Below are 22262 nucleotides of genomic sequence, written 5' to 3'. Positions count from 1 at the left end.
ACCAGGGGGAAAAAGACACAGGCCGAATGGGCTTAAATTTTTTATTAGTAAATTAAATTCTGCAGAACATGTAAATAATATAAGTAGGAATTAACAAATGTAACATGTCCATGTCTGAGGACTAATTAACTTAAAATGTACCCCCGTAGTAGTAAGCATAGCCTGGACATGGCAAACACGTTCTGCAGAAAACTAATGGCAGATGAAATATAATTAGAACTAGGTATAACAGTCAGGACACAAAGAGGAAATAAAGTGTATAGACACAACACTTAACGGAGCCCTACCAAGACATAATGGGGAATCCTAGAATTAACAGGCGGGCAGAAAATACCTAGTGACTGGGGAAAACTGATATGACAAATGGGAGAAGTTTTTCCCAGGGCGTGAGGCCGGCCGCCAAGGAATAAGAAGTGTTTCCTGACTTACTAGCACCTAGACTGGGCAAAGGATTAGCTGCGGACAGCGGGACACTTGGGGACCGGCGCTGCACCCCCACCGCAGGCCAGCTGGCCGGACCCCCCCCCCCCCCCCCCGAAGGGCGAGGCCAGCTGGCCGCAAGGAGGCCTCAGAGTGGCAGAGCAACAACGTCCCGGACGTAGTCAGCTGGGGGTTCCAGCTGGTTGCTGGACCCGCCATTATCTCCGATGGCGAGCCCGTCAAGAGAGCCGAGTGGCCCTGTCAATTCTAAAGGTAAGAGGGCGTGGTCGGCTGAAGGCGAGCCTAGCTCTGCGAGGGCGGCGCGAAATAATCGCCCTGAAGAAGTGTTGCCTGTTCACTGGGGCACGGGCCGGGTAGAACTTGCCGGGGGGCGCTCGCTGGGCTAGGGTATGCGTGCGTCCTGCGCTGTGCTTGTAGGATCCGAAGAGTGTTGATTCCTGACCATGTAAGTGATACCTGGTCCAGTCGGAGCGTGCGTTGATTTTTTGTCGCGTAGATCACCTCCCCCTGGCTGAAAGATATAAGGCAGTAAGGGTGGGCAGAAGCGGCATGCAGTGTTATCGTGACAGGCAAGAGCACAGACGAGAGGTAAACCCTAGCTGAATCAATATGGAGACGAAAAACGGGGGGAGGGGGCCCAGCAGCAGGAATTAAGAGATTCCTTAATTAACAATCCTGGATGAATAAGAGTTTTCCGAATAACTATACTGTAGCAATGAAGGGGGCTAACAATTCTAAGAATCTTCCAGCAAACGGAAGGGGGAAGTACCTTTGCTTGGAGCAAAGGTGGGAGAAAGCCAGTAGGAGAACAGCAAGGAAGCACAAAGCAACTATAAACAGGGATAATACGAAATACTATAAATCTTGATAATATAAACAATACATATACCAAGAATGGGTATATACAACAAAGCAATATATACATAAACAATAAAATGGAATAAGAACCAATTCTTAAAACCAAATCTATAACATGCTTGTGTCCTAAGCGGATGTAGAATGTGAGAGGGGAACATTACCCTTGGTCTCCATCCCATCTCTGCCTCCAGACGGGTGATAGAGCTGAATAGAAGCCAAGGAGTCTGCCTTAAGTGGCCGCTGAGTGTAGTCTTGTGTTGTCAATGAGCGTCTGCAAGCCGCAGCTAGTACGCCGTGAACTTCGGCTACATCTTTTAGAACAGGAGCAAAGTGAAATCGACGGCAGGGAACTGGCATCCAGTAACTGTAATAAGGATAATATTAAGAATACAATGTCGTAAATAATCGTACAATGTAAGAATACAATGTAATATCGTAAATAACCGATGACGGCAAGTGCCGCAGAATGGAAGAAATTAAGAAAGCAACGCCTAACCATAATAACAATTTATATTCTTAATAAAATAATACTGGAAGGACAGTAACGATACGGAATAATATTAATACTACCATATAGGCCAGTAAATAAGGGAAGATAATAGTATTAACGTAGGCCCTGGGCGGCTGCATCCGGCGCCGCTGCGTGCGTTGTAACGGCGATAAGAGGAATATCCGGCTCGCGTTCTCTTCCTCGCCGCAGTAGGGTGAGGAAGGTAGGGGGGGGGTTCCGGCTTGTCGTGGCTGCGAAAAAGGGAACATAAGAAGCCGACGTTGTGCGCCAAGCGGGCAGAGCACAGGGGAAGGACTAGCAGTTGGAGGTAAGGGCCCCTAACCTAATGATAGATGAGGTTAAATTAAATAGAATACTATTACGTAGTAAGAAACAACAATGGCGAAGGAACAAGAAGAGTAAATTAGCCCAGAAGGCCGGATGGCCAAAGAACGTTAGCGACCGTATGGCCAACAACATGCTGGCTGACTGCTGGCCAACAACATGCTGGCTGACTGCTGGCCAACAACATGCTGGCCGACATCATGCTAACTGATTGGCTTATGCTTGCCGAATGGCCAGTTTTTGCATGACACCGTGCGCGAGGCCATGCTAAACTTCTCTGTAGCATTCCAAATGTATCTTAATGTACTGCCGAAACGATGAAAAATGGGTGGTCAAATATAATGCACAATATTTAGAATATATAATGAGGGAAACGAGTGTAATAGGACGAAATAACCAGAGGAAAAAATGGGGGGGGGTGGACCCAACCCGAATGCACTGCAACTAGCGTACCCTAGCTGAAATTAACTTAATGGCGCAGAGGCGAAGCAATAGATTAATACAAATCCTAATTGAAAGTCCCTTAATATAACAAATTGAACTTGAAACTTAAGCAAAGTGTAAATTGCTGGAAAAATTTGCCGTGTTAAATACGAATCATAATTGCGAGTCCAACAATAACAAATTTTTAGGCATGAGGCGAAAGCAATGCTATAAATTGTGGAAGTAATACAACTCATAACTGAAAGTCTAGCAATCATAAGATATATTTTAAAATTGTTCACAAATAATATAAATTATAAATCACCAAAACGGCGTACCGCACGACGCCAGGGCGTCAAAGCTTAAGGTAGAGATAACTGAGACGGCGAGTAGCCACTCGCTCAGCCTAACTGGCCTTACCTAACAACTTAAACAAAGTCGAGCGAACAAGCATAAAATTCCACTGGGAAGTAAAACCTGCAGCTGGTGTTGGGAGGGCATCAATTGAAGAATTAAATTGTGATAGGCTAAATGTAAACATTTAGGCCGTAATTGATAAACCACATAATGTAACCAGGAGAAACAACAAATATGCCGCAAGGGCTACCCGTAATAACAGTAATAATTTACAGAGGAAACTAAACATAAATGCAGGGCCAGAAACTTAAAGCAGGAGACAAGGGCCCGTAACACCGCGACTAGCACATCCTAACTGACTTTACTTAATAACTTAAGACAAAGCAAAAGTTAAACAAGCATACTGTAAACGCAGTAAAAGTAAACATGCAACAAGACAACGCATCCTGAGCGGAAATAAAGTGAGTAGGCTAGTGGTAAATGCGAATCCAGGGAAACTGAAGCAAGAGGCAAGAGGCTTGTAACACGGCAACTAGCACAATTATCCTAGCTGGCTACGTTAATAACTCAAAAACAATAAACACGGGTTTTATAAGTTAAAGAATTATGTACGTGGGTAGTACCTGGACCTTTAACCCTCATTAACGTAGCGTGTATAACACCTTACCTTGAGGTTACCTTGAGGTGCTTCCGGGGCTTAGCGTTCCCGCAGCCCGGTCGTCGACCAGGCCTCCTGGTTGCCGGACTGATCAACCAGGCTGTTGGACGCGGCTGCTCGCAGCCTGACGTACGAGTCACAGCCTGGTTGATCAGGTATCCTTTGGAGGTGCTTATCCAGTTCTCTCTTGAACACTGTGAGGGGTCGGCCAGTTATGCCCCTTATGTGTAGTGGAAGCGTGTTGAACAGTCTCGGACCTCTGATGTTGATAGAATTCTCTCTCAGAGTACCAGTTGCACCTCTGTTTTTCAACGGGGGTATTCTGCACATCCTGCCATGTCTTCTGGTCTCATGTGATGTTATTTCTGTGTGCAGGTTTGGGACCAGCTCCTCTAACATTTTCCACGTGTAAATTATTATGTACCTCTTCCGCCTGCGCTCAAGGGAGTACAGTTTTAGGCTCTTTAGTCGGTCCCAATAGTTTAGATGTTTTACTGAGTAGATTCTAGCAGTAAAGGATCTCTGCACGCTCTCCAGGTCAGTAATTTCTCCAGCTTTGAAAGGTGCTGTCATTGTGCAGCAGTACTCCACTCTAGAGAGCACAAGCGTTTTGAAAAGTATCATCTCTAGTGTGAAAAGTTCTTGTTATCCAACCTGTCATTTTTCTTGCAGTTGTGACGGCTACTTTATTGTGTTCTTTAAAGGTATCTTACTCAAATCTCTGAATATGTTAGATATTAAGTCACTGCACATTCTCTCTTGTGTATTATACATATATAAAACGCTGAACTGTAATGCCAATCCTGACCTCAAAAGCTTCATTGAAGGTTGTAACAGAACCCATGAGCACCACACCAGGAATAAATACAGTTTTGATATTCCTAGAGTACGACTTAATCAAACTAGAAATGCTCTACAAATCAAGGGACCCAGAATGTGGAATGACCTTCCCAACCATGTTAAAGACTGTACCTCTCTCAACCAGTTTAAGATAAAAACTAAACACTACCTAATAAATTCCCTGTAACCCACCTCACTCCTTTATTGTCAACCCATGTCTGTTATTTTATTTTATTATTATTATTTTTTTTTTTTAATCAACACTGTCAACCTATTGTATTTGTGCTGCTTTTTCAGTCATGTTTCCCCTTTTTTTTATCTTTATTTGTATTTGTTTTCAACACTTTTTATTCTTTATGCTCAATTAGTATTAAGTTCTAGATATTAATGTTTTTCTTGCCCGAAACGCATTGCGTAATAGTGGCTTTAGGCATTGTATGTACTAGCTCTATCTTTATATCAATCCATTAATGTAACATCACTTGTATGTATGTACCTTACCTGAATAAACATATTTATTTATTTATTTATTATTAGGTAAGCTAGGTCTTCCGACATGAGTACACCCAGATCCTTTACATTGCCTTTTCGTTCTATGTTATGATTTGCCTGAGTTTTGTACGTGGTTTCCGTTTTTATATTTTCATTTTTTCCATAGCGCATGAGCTGGAACTTATCTTCGTTAAACACCATATTATTTTCTGTAGCCCATAGAAAGACCTGATCTACATCTGACTGGAGGTTCGCCGTGTCCTCTATGTTGCCTACTCTCATGAAGATCCTAGTGTCATCTGCAAAGGATGATACAGTGCTATAGGTTGTGTTCTTGTCTATGTCCGAAATGAGGATGAGAAAAAGTACTGGAGCAAGCACAGTACCCTGGGGGACTGCATGAGCTCTTCACGGCTGATGGGCTGGATTTTATTTTGTTGACTATTACACATTGGGTTCTGTTGGTCAGGAAATTGTAGATCCATCTGCCTATTTTTCCGGTAATTCCTTTTGAACGCATTTTATGTGCAATAACACCATGGTCACATTTATCAAAAGCTTTTGCGAAATCTGTGTAAATTACATCCGCGTTATGTTTGTCTTCCATAGCATCTAATGCCATATCATAGTGGTCCAGCAATTGCGACAGGCAAGAGCGCCCTGTTCTGAAACCATGTTGCCCGGGGTTATGGAGATGCTGTGATTCCATGTATTTTGTGATTTTACTTCTTAGCACTCTCAAAAATTTTTATGATGTGCGATGTTAGCGCTATCGGTCTGTAATTTTTTGCCTCTGCCTTATTTCCTCCTTTATGAAGTGGTGCTATCTCTGCTGTTTTAGTATATCAGGAATAACGCCAGTATCTAGGCTTTGTCTCCACAGAATGTGGAGGGCCTGCGATAGTGTTTTTTTTACAGTTCTTTATGAATATGGAGTTCCAAGAATCCGGGCCTGGTGCAGAGTGCATAGGCATACTGTTTATGGCTTCTTCAAAATCCAGTGGGGATAGGGTGACGTCTGATATATGATTTGATGTTGGTATCGTATCCGTGAAAAATTCATTTGGGTTATCAATCTTTAGTGTGTTTAATGGCTCGCTGAAAACAGAGTCGTACTGCGTCCTCAGTAGCTCGCTCATTTCTTTATTGTCATCGGTGAAAGTTCCATACACAAACACCAATAGTCAAAATTGTGCAAAATAATGGATTAACTTAACGACCGTTGCCGAATGTTGAACTGCAAAATCCTGCCATCAGCGGCTGGAGCATCGGAGCTGGGCACCTGCAGCTGGACATCGACAGCTGGAGCATCAACATCTGATAAAGGGAGGAAAATAGCAGCAACTGGCCACCAGGGAAGACGTTAGTGGTAAGTAGAAGGCCAGCTGCAAGACAATTTAGGCTAAAGACTGGAATATAACTGTCATATGTCATAGAAAATAACGGGAACAATTCATGAAGCTGGGAAAGCGAGAATTACAAAACTGAAAAGAGTGATAAATTGATGGGCGCAACGTCGGGTGGAACGCTTCAGCTGGAGCTTCATGACTGAAGCATCGGCTGCCGGGAAGCCTAACATGGAACTGGGGCGTTAGCAGCTGTAACATCGTCTGCTGAAACTAGCTCAGTCTGTGAGGGCGCCCACTGCAACAGCTTCGGCCGAGCCACCAGCTGGCCCATCCTCTGCAGGAACAACACCGGCTGGGACGACGTCGTTGGAAAAAAGCCTAACAATGTAATAAATTATTAATATGAATAATCGTAAATAAATGGTGTAAATAATAAAATTATAAACCAATTATAACTATAATTAATTATAACTAATTAAAAATAATTATAAATTGCAAAACAAAGTATGCTCAAAATAAAGCTGGACTATAACTCGTTAGAGAAACGGGATTAACACTTTGAGCCGAGGTAAATACAACCAAATACAATAACGAAAAGGAGTGAAAATAGGCACAACGTCAGCTGGAACGCTTCAGCTGGGACTTCGCGACCAGTGGCCTAGGATCGAGGCCGCTGTGACTCCCGGGCTACACCGGGCAGACAACACGTCTGGGTAAACCTGCGGCCTGTAAAGCCGCATTGACATCCGGGCTACACCGGGCAGACAACACGTCTGGATAAACCAGCGGCGTGGGAGGCCGCATATTTATATGACCAAATAAATATAAAACTGAAAACATCGCCGGCTTAACTCGTCACTGGAAGGACGTCGGCTGAGAAGCCGCGGTACCTTCCGGCTAAATTGAGGAATAAACTGAAAGTCTTTAATACACGTGACTGAAAGACACCATAGTATAACCTAACTAGCACATCCTAGCGGCCTTAACTTAAACTCAATGACAAAAGCGACAGTTACACAAACATAATTGCGGCACAAAAAGTTAAATAAAACGTGGAGCAAACGCAATGCATAAAATGCAGTAACCAATTACTGAGGGTAATTGACTCATAAATCAAGTGCAGGAATTATAATCTAAAGCCAGAGGCTTGCTCGATGCTAAATTGAGGAATAACTTTAGTCTTAATACACGTCATGACTGAAAGACTAAGGATATAACCAGTTATTTAAGTAAGCGTTTAGTTAATGATGGAGGAACGTAAATCACCAAAACAGGAGCGGGCTCCCGTTCACTAAATTGACATGAAAATACGAATTCTTTTACGAAAATAGAATTTTTTTAAGGCAAGAGGTGTAAGCAATGCTATAAAATTCCCAAATTTGCCGCGTAATGAAACTAATCAAGCTGAAAGTCTAAATAAAGGAATGTATTAAAATTGAACAGAATTTAATAATAAATGACTGCAATAATTAGAATTAAATCCATCACTCTTTGTAAAATCTCTTGTATGTATGTACCTTACCTAAATAAACATTTGATTTGATTTGATTTGAAGTCGCTCAAGCGGCAGACCGCACGGCCAGGCATTAGGCTGGACGCTGAAAACTTGTGATGGGGAAGGGGCCGCATAACCGGGCACTCCAGGCCCGGCCCAACATCTGGTACACGCAACCGAGGAAAACCACGGGAGTACTGTGCTACAGCGTTCAAACGAAACGTGGTGGAATTGACGTACGGGGCTACACCGGCCAGACAAAAACGTCTGGGAACGAACGTGCCGGCTATACCAGCCGTACAAAACGTCTGGGAACAAATGTACCGGGCTACACCGGACAGACGACAACGTCTGGGACAAACGTGCGGGCTAAACCGGCGAGGCGAAAACATCTGGGTACGAACGTGCGGGCTAAACCGGCCCGCCGAGACGTCTGGAGACAAACATACCTGCAGGTATGTTACCATACTTACCATACAAACATACCTGATGAACGCAAAACACGCCTGAGCACGCCCTGGCTCACCAAGACACCCCAAACAGAACAGGGGACCATAGAACAGAACGGTGGATAGCCTGGACCAAAACAGCAGGGGACGGGGAGGCACTCGGCTAAGCCCAACCTGACGTCGAGGCAGCCCTTAGGCAAAGAAGCCTCAGGGCCTGCCGACCGGGACACTGCCGCCAGGCGTGGGCGTCTCCAGCCCGTGGGCGTGAGGCAGGCCCCCCACAAGCGGGCACGCCCGGGTACGACATGAATGCAGACAGACCCCCGCCCCGGGGAAGGCCACGCCGCTAATCCGCATGGCTTAGCACCCAAGAGGGACAGGAAGGAAGCGAGACACAACCCAGGGCAAGCGCTCCTCTGAGCGCCATGGCACGAGGGCGACACCTACCGGGCATGGGCCCCAAAGGCCGGGCCCAAGGAGCATAGGACCACTGCAACCTGGCCTCGTGGCGCCCCCGCCAAGGGCCTACCTCTTGGTGCTTCCAGGGCTTAGTGTCCCCGTGGCCCGGTCATCGACCAAGCCTCCTGGTAGCCGGACTGATCAACCAGGCTGTTGGACGCGGCTGCTCGCAGCCTGACGTATGAGTTACAGCCTGGTTGATCAGGTATCCTTTGGAGGCCGCCAGGCCGCTCACAGGGAGCCCACCGCTCACACACGTTCGGGCGCGGCACGCACCATGGCCCTTGGCATAGGACCACAGCAACCTGTTCACGTGGGGGCGCCTTGCAAGGGGCCCGGCCAAGCACGCACGTCCGAGCGGGGCACGAACCGGGGCCCCTAGGCGCATGCCTAGGGAACACAGCTGACCAGTGCCTGCATAGTGCACGCCTGGGAGATAACACTACCAGGGCGGTTCGCTCGGGACACTGCGCAAACACACCCCGACCCGGGGCATTGCGGCAGCAGCAAAATACAGCCGCTGCAGCACCTGGCACAGACGGAAAGGCGCGCCTGCATACCTCAAGACAGGCAAACGTGCAGAAGGCACTAGGGAACTAAGGCGGCCCACACGGACCGCGGGGGGAAGGTGCCAACACACGCCAGACACTGGACAATCCTGACTAAACTTTAACAGAAAATTTTTACATTACCTAAGAGTAGGATGATTAGGGCAGGGGGCCCCTGCCGTATCGACAGACTGATGAATGCAGGACTGGTACTGGTCCACGTGTCGTTGAGGCGCGGCGCAGTTTCGAGTACTGCGACGGTCGGGTGGAGAGAGAGGGAGCCCCTCTCTGCTCCAGAATATATATGGCCCCGGGCTTCCCGCGCATCTGCGCAGGGTGCACTGCGCAACTGTTTCTTTGTCCCCCTCTTCAGAAACATCTCCGATTTGTATTTCAAATCAGAGGCCATTTCTTCTGCAACTGCAGGGTCAATCATTGCTACCATTGCTACCAGTACAATATGATGTACTGGTAGCAATGCTACCAGTACATCATACAGCAACGCTGTGACATAAAATATCGTGCCCTAACTCAACAAGAGAAAGTTAATCAGTCTGGCACCTTTTCAGATAGGCACCCCGACTGGCAGAGAAGTATATTGAAGGTTATTTTGGTATATGATTGGCCAATTGTATGCTTGTGTGACTTTAATATCCTATAAATCTGTCTGTCGGTTAAAAAGCGAGGCAACGCCTCACATTTCAGTAAGTTTATTAATATTGTAGAAGAGCAGTAGGTCCTTATCCAGGCACTAGACCTCATGAGTGTCCAGTTGTGTCAGAAAAAGATTCAGTCGCAGTGCGTAAATAAAGTCTCATGAGTGTCCATTGTGTGGAAAAGGATTCAGTCAAGCTGACTACATAATCATATAAAATGAATATAAATATGTCTGCATATATATTTGAATATATAAATTATGTTAACAATTTAATTTAACAACAATTTAAGTTAACAACTTACTGACAGGCTCCAGTATGTTTCTGTGAACAATTCAATTTCTCCCACCCTACCCATCAACATTGGTGTTCCTCAGGGCAGCATACTTGGCCCTCTCCTCTTTCTCATCTTCATTAATGACCTTCCAAATGCCTCCCAACACCTCAAACCTATTCTATTTGCTGACGACACAACCTTCATTTACTCCAGTCCTGACCCCCTTGCTCTAAATGCCACAGTAAATACTGAGCTAAATAAAGTCCATCTTTGGCTAACTGCCAACAAACTCACCCTTAATATTGACAAAACTTTCTATATTCTGTTTGGCAATAAATCCTCTAATCAAATAAATCTCAAAATAAACAATACCCAAATTTGTAACAAATTAGATGGAAAATTCCTTGGCGTTCTCATTGATCACAAGCTGAATTTACAGGGACACATTCTAAATATATATAAAAAAAAGTTTCAAAAACTGTTGGCATTCTTTCTAAGATCAGATATTATGTACCCCGCCATGCCCTGGTTACTCTCTATTACTCCCTCATCTATCCATACCTCAACTATGGTATTTGTGCTTGGGGTTCTACTACCCAAAATCATTTACGTCCTCTAGTTACCCAACACAAAGCTGCTATTAGGACAATATCCAACTCTGGCCCCAGACATCACTCGGTACCCCTACTCAAATCTCTGAATATGTTAGATATTAAGTCACTGCACATTCTCTCTTGTGTATTATACATATATAAAACGCTGAACTGTAATGCCAATCCTGACCTCAAAAGCTTCATTGAAGGTTGTAACAGAACCCATGAGCACCACACCAGAAATAAATACAGTTTTGATATTCCAAGAGTACGACTTAATCAAACTAGAAATGCTCTACAAATCAAGGGACCCAGAATTTATTTATTTATTTATTTATTTATATATATACAAGAAGGTACATTGGGTTTGTGAGAATACATTGGATAGTACAGTATATACATTCTTGCAAAGCCACTAGTACGCACAGCGTTTCGGGCAGGTCCTTAATCTAGCAGATAATTTTAAGTAGGTAATTTCAATCAGAATTGATAAATGATAAAGATACATTACAAGAGAAAAATGAGATGAGAGAGATAAGTAGGTATATTAAAGCATATTGTTATATTAAAGCTCTGATTGATTACATTGACAGCTTGATTAGTAATTTAAACAAGGTTAATAGACAACATACAGCAGATTGACAGCACATATAAGACAGCAATGATCACAATGGTAAAGATGTTCAGATTGGGTACATAAAGATTGGGAGACTGGGTAGCAAAAGATACAGATAAGCAAGATTTATAAACACCATACAACAGATTGGCAGCACATATAAGAAAACATCAATGATCACAATGGTAAAGATGTACAAATTGGGAACATAAAGGTTGGGAGATTGGGTAGCAATTGATACAGTGCAATTTTAAGGCAAAAAGTGAAAAACTATGAAGATGAAATTAGGTACTTTTTAGTATTGATTTTGAATGATGTAAAAGTTGGACAGTTTTTCAATTCAGTAGGGAGTGAGTTCCATAAACTGGGTCCCTTTATTTGCATAGAGTGTTTACACAGATTAAGTTTAACTCTGGGGATATCAAAGAGATATTTATTTCTGGTGTGGTGATAATGGGTCCTATTACATCTGTCCAAGAAGAGTTTCAGACAAGGATTTGCATTTAAGAACAGGGTTTTGTAAATGTAGTTGACACAAGAGAATTTGTGGAGTGAGATTATGTTTAGCATGTTTAGGGAGTTAAACAAGGGGGCTGTGTGTTGTCTGAAAGCAGAATTTGATATTATTCTGATAGCAGATTTTTGCTGGGTGATGATGGACTTGAGGTGGTTTGCAGTGGTTGAACCCCATGCACAGATACCATAGTTGAGATAGGGATAGATTAGTGCATAATATAGAGAGATGAGAGCAGAGTTAGGAACATAATATCTGATTTTGGAGAGTATACCAACTGTTTTAGAGACTTTCTTAGTTATGTGTTGTATGTGGGTACTGAAGTTGAGTCTCTTGTCTAGGAATATGCCAAGAAACTTTCCATCATTTTTATTGCTAATGTTTACATTGTCAATCTGAAGTTGAATTGCATTTGTAGATTTGCTTCCGAATAGGATGTAGTAGGTCTTTTTCTGATCAGGGGAAGAAAGACACCAACACATGGGGGCGTAAAATTTATTACAGGATAAATAATTCTGCAGAAGTAAAACAGGCTTCTAAGTAGGTCTTAACAAATGTATAACATAGCCGTGGCTAACTCAAAGTACACTAAACATCTTAAATTGTACACCCGTAGTAAAGTAACGTAATCTTATAGCCTAGTAACAAACTCTGCAGAAACCTAATGTCCTATTGTCTAGAATTAGCAGTGAGGCGAATGGAACAAATCTAATTCTAAGTCCCTAATTCTAAATCCCACAGATGTTAACAACTACAGACCTATATCAATCCTGCCAAACTTGTCAAAAATTTTTGAAAAACTAATCTATAAGCAGCTTTACTCATATCTAGCCAAACTCAATATACTTAGCCCTTGCCAATATATGGCTTCAGACCCAAAAAAAGCACTAACGATGCACTTATTAGTATGCTTAACTCGATTCATACAGCTCTTGATAAAAAGGAGTTCCCTGTTGGGTTATTTGTGGACCTGCGTAAAGCTTTTGATACTGTCAACCACCAAAACCTTCTTCTTAAATTACATCATTATGGAGTCAGAGGACACTCCCTACAATACCTCGAATCCTACCTTACTGACAGGCTCCAATATGTTTCTGTGAATAATACAATTTCTCCCACCCTACCCATCAACATTGGTGTTCCTCAGGGCAGCATACTTGGCCCTCTCCTCTTTCTCATCTACATTAATGACCTTCCAAATGCCTCCCAACACCTCAAACCAATTCTATTTGCTGACGACACAACCTTCATTTACTCCAGTCCTGACCCCCTTGCTCTAAATGCCACAGTAAATACTGAGCTAAATAAAGTCCATCTTTGGCTAACTGCCAACAAACTCACCCTTAACATTGACAAAACTTTCTATATTCTGTTTGGCAATAAATCCTCTAGTCAAATAAATCTCAAAATAAACAATACCCAAATTTGTAACAAATTAGATGGCAAATTCCTTGGCATTCTCATTGACCACAAGCTGAATTTCCAGGGACACATTCTAAATATATCAAAAAAAGTTTCAAAAACTGTGGGCATTCTTTCTAAGATCAGATATTATGTACCACGCCCTGCCCTGGTGACTCTCTATTACTCCCTTATCTATCCATATCTCAACTATGGTATTTGTGCTTGGGGTTCTACTACCCAAAATCACTTACGTCCTCTAATTACCCAACACAAAGCTGCTATTAGAACAATATCCAACTCTGGCCCCAGACATCACTCGGTACCCCTACTCAAATCTCTGAATATGTTAGACATTAAGTCACTGCACATTCTCTCATGTGTATTATACATATATAAAACGCTAAACTATAATGCCAATCCTGATCTCAAAAGCTTCATAGAAGGTTGTAACAGAACCCATGAGCACCACACCAGAAATAAATACAGTTTTGATATTCCTAGAGTACGACTTAATCAAACCAGAAATGCTCTACAAATCAAGGGGCCCAGAATGTGGAATGACCTTCCCAACCATGTTAAAGACTGTACCTCTCTCAACCAGTTTAAGATAAAAACTAAACACTACCTAATAAATTCCCTGTAACCTACCTCACTCCTCTATTGTCAACCCATGTCTGTTATTTTCTTTTTTTAATCAACACTGTTTGTCAACCTATTGTATTTGTGCTGCTTTTTCAGTCATGTTCCCCCTTTTTTTTATCTTTATTTGTATTTGTTCTCAACACTTTTTATTCTTTATGCTCAATTAGTATTAAGTTCTAGTGCTAAGTGCTAATCTTTCCTGCCTCTACTCTACACAGACGCCGTCTTGTAGAATCGGCTCTTATTAACAATGTACCCAACATGAACTTGAGTCCTGGCTTTGTTGCTGTGGACTCTTCCCTTTCACAGTATATACTCAAATGCTCTAATCTTTCTAACAAACGTGACTTAACATAAGCTTTCCCCCTTCCATTTCTTTCTTTCTCTCTTCTCCCTTTTTCTGTTCATTGTCTTCTACGCTCCCTTGCTATCCCCTTCTTATTCCTATTACTATCTCCTTCGGTGGTTATAATAGGAGCTGCCTCGTATGGGCCAATAGGCCTGCTGCAGTTCTCATTACTACTATCCCCTACACCTGACTTTCCTCCTCAGCTCTCTCTTGCCTATTTAATGCCTGTCCCTACCTGTCCTCATCACAATCGACTTGAGAATGGTCCAGGACGGACCGAAACGTCGTCGTTCCTTCAATTTCTAGTGTGTGGTCTGGTCAACATACTTCAGCCACGTTATTGTGACTCATCGCCTGTAACTTCCCATTAATTACAAAATTTACAACTTGCGACTTCACTGAACATACCTTTTCTTTCACCGAATATAGTCGGTTTTCCTCACCTGCAGCTTCTTCAGACTGGTTACCTTCCTCTACTGCCTTGACCACAGTACCACTACCTCTTCTTCCTGCATTCCCTGGTCGTCTCCTCTCCCAGGCCTTGTTGTTCCTGTTCAAATATTCCCTACACACTCTCTGCAAGTGTCCTTCCTTGTTACAAAAGTTGCATATATATGCACGAAACTTGCACTTGCTACTTATATGCTTGTATCCACAGTGTGTACATCTGGTCTGACTCTGTACGACCATAATTTCCTGAGTAGAAGTCTTACTTCCAAAAGCCCTTTCCAGGTTCAATATCTTCTCGAGCACTGTCCATGTCATCGATTGTAGATCCAAATTTTCTGCCATCAGGTTAGGGAAATAATTCTCCTTTTCCACTGCCATGAACAACTGGTCCCTAACCCTGCTGTCCAACTGTGCTCCGAAGTTGCAGTGGTTAGCCAAAGCCTTCAATTCCGCAAATAAATCCTGTACGGATTCCTGCTGCTTTTTCGTCCTCTTCTGGAAATCCATCAAACTCGTGTGATATGATGGTTTCACCACATACTGACGTTTAAGCAAAGCAATCAAGACTACATAGGTCTTCGTGCTCAGGTGCACACAAATTTCCGAGAACACTATATGCTTCAGAACCCAGTGAAACTAAGAGTACCGCTTTCTTGGTGGCGTCCTCCTTAATCTCCCGGTACTGAAAGTTTGCTTCCAGCAGGCTGAGCCACAGGTCCAACGAGATCTTGGCCGTGTTTAACGGCTCGATTGACATGGTAGCCATGGCCACGGTGTAGCACACTCCACTGTTATATGCGAAGCGTCCACTCGTCCACACGACGTACCCAGCACTGTCTTGATCCTCACACCACGTCTCGTACCCAGGCTCTCTGCCAGCGATGTTTAATTCTCGTCGCCACTGTTATGGTTTTGGTCAGACAAACAATCTTCGTCCACATGGTTTTTATTCTCCGCCAGTAACAACAAGAACCCATTATCCGGTACATGAAATATTATCAACAAGATCATAAACAAAAGAGCATCTGCTGCAAACATGCTACCTCCAACATCTGTAGTACTCAATCCCAACAATAATGAACCACTAAGTTGGTATGCTGAGTGGCAGTGGCAGTGGCAGCCCACCACTGGCTGCCACTCCCTCCCTCACCTCACCTGACGCCACCATTCTCCACCCACCATACTGTTTTTGCTTTTATATACAGACGTTATATATATAAGTATTTACATGTTTTGTTCACCATAACTGTACATCTAAGCTTGTATGGTGAGTAAAGGCACAAAGACGTAGGACCTCACACAGTCAGCTGATGGCTGCCGCCCTCAAGGCCAGACGCACTAATATTTCTCCTCCAACAATACTGTTTGTGGTGTTATTACGCTATATACACACATTATATATAAATATCTACCTGTTTTATTCACCATACTTGTACAAGTAAACTGGTATAGTGCCCAAAGACCATCGTGGTAACCAGTAAACAACACCGTCGTCTGCACAGTGTTGCAGACGACGCACGTCTACTTCTGTTAGCTTCCTCAACTGTATGAATTCCTGCTTCCTCATACCCTTAATCACTAGACCTACTAGAATCACTGATAGCACTGCCACGACTCTAGATCACATCTGGACAAATATAACCTCTCCGCTTACTTCAGGTATAATCACCGATAGCACTACAGACCATTACCCCACATTTCTCTTAACTAACATTAGCAAACCACCTCTTGAGTCAAGAGAGATACGTTTTAGACTACACAATGAAACTGCTATAGACAATTTTATAACTGCTACTGATAATGTCAACTGGGAGTCCGAGTTAGGTAACATAGAGGACATCAACCTAGCAGTTCAATCTTTTCTTAAAAAAACTCTTAGCCTTTATAATACCCACTGTCCTATGCTTACAAAACAAGTCACAACCAAAAGGCTTAACAATCCCTGGCTTACAAAGGGAATACTTAAATCTATTAATAAAAAACATGACCTTGAGAAAAAGTATAGGTTAGGAATTGTCTCCAAAGAATTCTCAAAGAATTACTCATTATTGCTATCTAAGATAATTAGACGAGCCAAAACTAAATACTACGAAGATAAATTTACCCAAATAAAGAGCAACATTAAACAAACATGGAGAACAATTTCACAAATATTGGGATCAAAGAAGTCTTTAAATAACAAACCGACTCTCCTGTCTAATAACGATGGTCAGCTTTCAGCCTCTGATTCTGCTATTGAGTTCAATAGGTTCTTCTCTTCCATTGGTTCATCCCTTGCTAATGATATTCCATCTTCCAGTACTGACATTAAGGACTATCTTACAGGGAACTATCCCCAGTCTCTGTACCTAAAGCCTATTAATTCCATTGACGTCAATGAGATAATCCTTTCCCTTAAAACCAAGTCTGGTGCCCTTGAGGAGATACCAACTTTAATCTACAAAAAAGCCTCCAGATCTTTAGCCCCTGCTATTGCTTTGCTCTTCAACAAGTCACTTGAACTCCAAACCTTTCCAGATATTCTAAAAAAAGCGAGAGTAACGCCTGTCCACAAATGTGGTGATCTCACAGATGTTAACAACTACAGACCTATATCAATCCTGCCAAACTTGTCAAAAATTTTTGAAAAACTAATCTATAAGCAGCTTTACTCATATCTAGCCAAACTCAATATACTTAGCCCTTGCCAATATGGCTTCAGGCCCAAAAAAGCACTAACGATGCACTTATTAGTATGCTTAACTCGATTCATACAGCTCTTGATAAAAATGAGTTCCCTGTTGGGTTATTTGTGGACCTGCGTAAAGCTTTCGATACTGTCAACCACCAAAACCTTCTTCTTAAATTACATCATTATGGTGTCAGAGGACACTCCCTACAATACCTCAAATCCTACCTTACTGACAGGCTCCAATGTGTTTCTGTGAATAATACAATTTCTCCCACCCTACCCATCAACATTGGTGTTCCCCAGGGCAGCATACTTGGCCCTCTCCTCTTTCTCATCTACATTAATGACCTTCCAAATGCCTCCCAACACCTCAAACCAATCCTATTTGCTGATGACACAACCTTCATTTACTCCAGTCCTGATCCCCTTGCTCTAAATGCCACAGTAAATACTGAGCTAAATAAAGTCCATCTGTGGCTAACTGCCAACAAACTCACCCTTAACATTGACAAAACTTTCTATATTCTGTTTGGCAATAAATCCTCTAATCAAATAAATCTCAAAATAAACAATACCCAAATTTGTAACAAATTAGATGGCAAATTCCTTGGCATTCTCATTGATCACAAGCTGAATTTCCAGGGACACATTCTAAACATATCAAAAAAAGTTTCAAAAACTGTGGGCATTCTTTCTAAGATCAGATATTATGTACCACGCCCTGCCCTGGTGACTCTCTATTACTCCCTTATCTATCCATATCTCAACTATGGTATTTGTGCTTGGGGCTCTACTACCCAAAATCACTTACGTCCTCTAATTACTCAACACAAAGCTGCTATTAGGACAATATCCAATTCTGGCCCCAGACATCACTCTGTACCCCTACTCAAATCCCTGAATATGTTAGACATTAAGTCACTGCACATTCTCATGTGTATTATACATATATAAAACGCTAAACTGTAATGCCAATCCTGATCTCAAAAGCTTCATAGAAGGTTGTAACAGAACCCATGAGCACCACACCAGAAATAAATACAGTTTTGATATTCCTAGAGTACGACTTAATCAAACCAGAAATGCTCTACAAATCAAGGGGCTCAGAATGTGGAATGACCTTCCCAACCATGTTAAAGACAGTACCTCTCTCAACCAGTTTAAGTTAAAAACGAAGCTATACCTAATAAATTCCCTGTAACCTACCTTACCCCTCTATTGTCAACCCATGTATGTTTTTTGTTTTTTTTTTGTTTTTCAAATCAACGCTGTTTTAATGTAATTTTCTGTAATAATTTGTAATTGTATTTGTGCTGTTTTTTCAACAATGTTCCCCCCTCTTTTACCTCTATTTTTATTTGTACTCAACGCATTTTTTTCTTTTTACCCATTAGTTTTAAGCTTTAGTCAGTAGTGTTTTTTCCTGCCCGAAACGCTTTGCGTAATAGTGGCTTTAGGCATTGTATGTACTAGCTCTATCTATAAAGCCAACAAACTTTGTAAAATCTCTTTATGTATGTACCTTTGCCTAAATAAAAATTATTATTATTTTTATTATTATGTTTACTCCAAAACACCGCCCACACCAAAATGGCGGCGCCCAACCTTCTCCTCTTGCTGTTTATACCCTCTATACACACGTTATATATAAGTATCTACATTTGTGCTCACCATAGCGAACCACTAAGCTGGTATGGTGAGTGCAGTCAATAAAAGGTGGCCACACACAGTCAGAAGACATCGCCACCACCCTCCCTCCCACAGCATTACTCCTCCCTCCATGGCGCACAGCGCTAAATATCACCACAATCCTGCTATTATCAGAACCCTGGTCAGTTTTATCACAGTCAGGGGTCTTCTGTAATAATATCATCGCTAAATAATAGCATGAACAAGTATATTATGGTATTTTTAGGCGATGCTGTGGTCACAAGCTGAACAGCAGTGCTGTGAGCTCATGTTGCGTGCATCCGGCTTGGTAGCTCACTCAATACTGAGGCCCCTAACACCCGGGAATTTGGTCCACGATTTTTTTTTTTAAATGGCGTCTGTTTACAAGAGCCCTGATGAAGGTGTGGTGAACCCTGTGTATCCGCGGACCGTTTAAATCTTGCGTAGTACTCCAACATGTCATATGACGTGATGCCCACTTTTTCGGTAATTTACTCAACACGTCATATGACGTGTTGCGCAGTTTAAGGGTTAAAGTACCCAGTGTACGGGTTCGAATTCTCCTCATGGCACTTTCTGATTTTCTCATTGATACATCACATTGTTGTGCTTTCTTTGTGCATTTCTAGCACAAGCTGACTAACTCCCGGGAACCTATTTACTGTTCGGTGAACAGATACATTAGGTGTTAGGAAACGTTTCCAACCATTTCTGTCCCGCCTGGGATTGGAACCCGGAATTCCCGAATGTGAGTTGAGAATGAACCAGAGTGTACTACTAACATTAGAGCCACCTACGGTTTCTAAAATATATGAGGAACTAGTGTATAAACAGCTTTCCTCCTACCTAGATGAACATGGTATCATAAGCTCAAGTCCCTATGACTTAAGACCCCCTGAAACGTACAATTGATGTTATAATAAATATATTTGACTTGTTATTCTCGTTTCTCGACAAAGATTAGTACACTATAGTACAACTTGTTGACCTTTGAAATGTCTATGACATTGTTAACCCTAATTCGCATCACTCTGGATTCAGAAGTCGCTCCTTGAATACATCCGCTCTTATTTAACTAAATGACCGGCACCGTTAAGTAAATACTAAACACAATAAAGTGCCCACTACCAAGTAACTCATAAAAATGAAGTCATAATAAATATATTATTTTGACTCAAATTAAATATATGTGAAAGCAAACTTTATCCAAAGTGAGAGCAGAGCAGAATTAAGTTCCTGTGAATGCCTAAAGTTTTCTATAATTTTGTTTTCATATGCTGTAATTTACGTTTCGATTAAATTACTGATTTAGGTTCAAAGTTTGCAGGTTATGGCAGTGACAGATGACAATAAGGTCCACATGAACTGTAGTTTATATATCGCTTAATAGTAATAATGGAAGAGCAGTGTGGGACACTGTCATCGATCAAGAGAAACATATTACAACACACATGAGTACATGTTCGCTAATGGACGTTATTGAAGCAAGACACACACTGGTGGTGAGAATAATGTCCTGGTGTTCCTGTACCAGAGCTAGCCCACCGTGTAAACACTGGTGGTGAGAATAATGTCCTGGTGTTCCTGTACCAGAGCTAGCCCACCGTGTAAACACTGGTGGTGAGAATATTGTCCTGGTCTTCCTGTACCAGTGCTATCCCACCGTGTAAACATTGACCACATGTGCTTTCTGCTCTTAATCTCTCCTATGTCTAGCACTTTGCTGCTTTGACATGAAAGGGAAGTTAACACAATGTCATCAGTACAGAAAAACCTCAAATGTATTTCCAGGCGACATTTACTGCACAACAGTCAATAGCACCTGTTGACTTTACCTGAAGGGTTCTTGTTTTTTTAAAGACAGAACAATATTTCCGTATCGAATACACGTTTGAGCATACATTATTCCTTTACAAATGGAGATGTATGGCATTAGATTATATGTATATATTTATTTGATAAATTCCCACGTTTTATGCTAACATCTTATTTTATTTCCTTAATTACCTTTAGTCTCCTCTGTTTATTAATTAAATAACCAGGGTGAGGATTCATCAGTCATTTATATAAGCAACCTCTTACGAAACCCTTATATCTTTCCATAATCCTAGCGTATTTATTTACATTTATTTAACAGTTTACGAGCTTTAAAACCCAAAGTTAATATTGTTACAGACAACTTTGTAGTTCTTCAAAATTTTTAAACTGATTCAATAATGTAAATAAATCCATGTTTGAAGAAAGATGCACAGGTTTCAAAGCAGGTTACCTTGAAGATTCCTGGCCCTGACCTCTTATGTTACCTGGATCATCTGCCATCGTTCCTGCTGTGTACAGCCAATCGTCTACACTCGTTCGTCAGTGTGGTAATTGTCTCTCTAGACCTGTGACCTCCCAATTCCAGTCAAAGGCTTAACAATAATTCCGATTCATTTCTTATTACAAATTGGTGTATGCTGTAGATGGGATTTTTTATTGCTAATTATTTTGGGATGGACTGAAACGAACTCAAAATGTTACCTTTACAGGACCTCAACATAACCTAACCTGCTCTTGAACCAGGACCAAGGCTGTACATAATATTTGATAATAATAGTGAAGATGTTACAACATCGGAGAGAATGTGTAGTGTACATGTGTACCCTGTTAATCACTCAAGGCAAGGGATGTATACACCAGATGTGTAACCCGCTTCTCGGTGTATATACACTAAGATTACTTTTGCCCTACATGAAAGATAATCTGCTGGGGCAGCAGTTTAGCTAGAACATTTTGAAGCTAGAACACAATGACTGCTGGAACCAAGTTATATAATGATTCGTGGAAATAGTGATGCTGGAACATAATTACTGCTGGAAACACTACCCTACAATGTGGTACAGTACACATACACTACAGTGTGGTACACTACACATGCATTACAGTGAGGTACAGTACACATACACTACAGTGTGGTACACTACACATGCATTACAGTGAGGTATAGCACACATACACACAGGTGTGTATGCATGCTTCAACAAACATGAAGTTGTAAGCTTCAACAACCATGAAGCTTACTGGTGCATGAATAGTGGCTGCTCAACATTGCAAACAGAATTATATGCCCTGAAGGAGGCCGTAAATTATGCAATTGAGAATAATTTCCATGATGTCATCATTCATACCGAATCTAAATCTTCGCTTCGATTGTGTTACAGTGATGTTACTGTGGT

At 42.0% G+C, this 22262-nt stretch overlaps 1 protein-coding gene and 1 long non-coding RNA gene across 2 annotated transcripts in view; one reads left to right on the top strand and one right to left on the bottom strand.

Moving 5' to 3' along the window:
* Shark (SH2 ankyrin repeat kinase) overlaps positions 1-21702 on the top strand; it is a 433095-nt gene extending 411393 nt beyond the window's left edge. Inside the window, exon 17 of the mRNA XM_069314561.1 lies at positions 21576-21702. Coding sequence (XP_069170662.1) covers positions 21576-21593 — 18 coding nt within the window. The 3' untranslated portion in view covers positions 21594-21702. The remainder of the gene's footprint in view (positions 1-21575) is intronic.
* Positions 28-5853, bottom strand: LOC138357594 (uncharacterized). The gene is made up of 2 exons (XR_011225074.1): positions 1461-5853; positions 28-952 (listed from the first exon to the last, which is right to left on the bottom strand). It is a non-coding gene; the product is annotated as an uncharacterized lncRNA (long non-coding RNA).
* Positions 21703-22262: the final 560 nt, after the last annotated feature.

Source organism: Procambarus clarkii, chromosome 79 (assembly GCF_040958095.1).
Source record: "Procambarus clarkii isolate CNS0578487 chromosome 79, FALCON_Pclarkii_2.0, whole genome shotgun sequence".
NCBI lineage: Eukaryota > Metazoa > Arthropoda > Malacostraca > Decapoda > Cambaridae > Procambarus > Procambarus clarkii.
The sequence above is the reverse complement of the archived record's forward strand: the minus strand, read 5'-3'. Positions and strand labels throughout refer to the sequence as shown.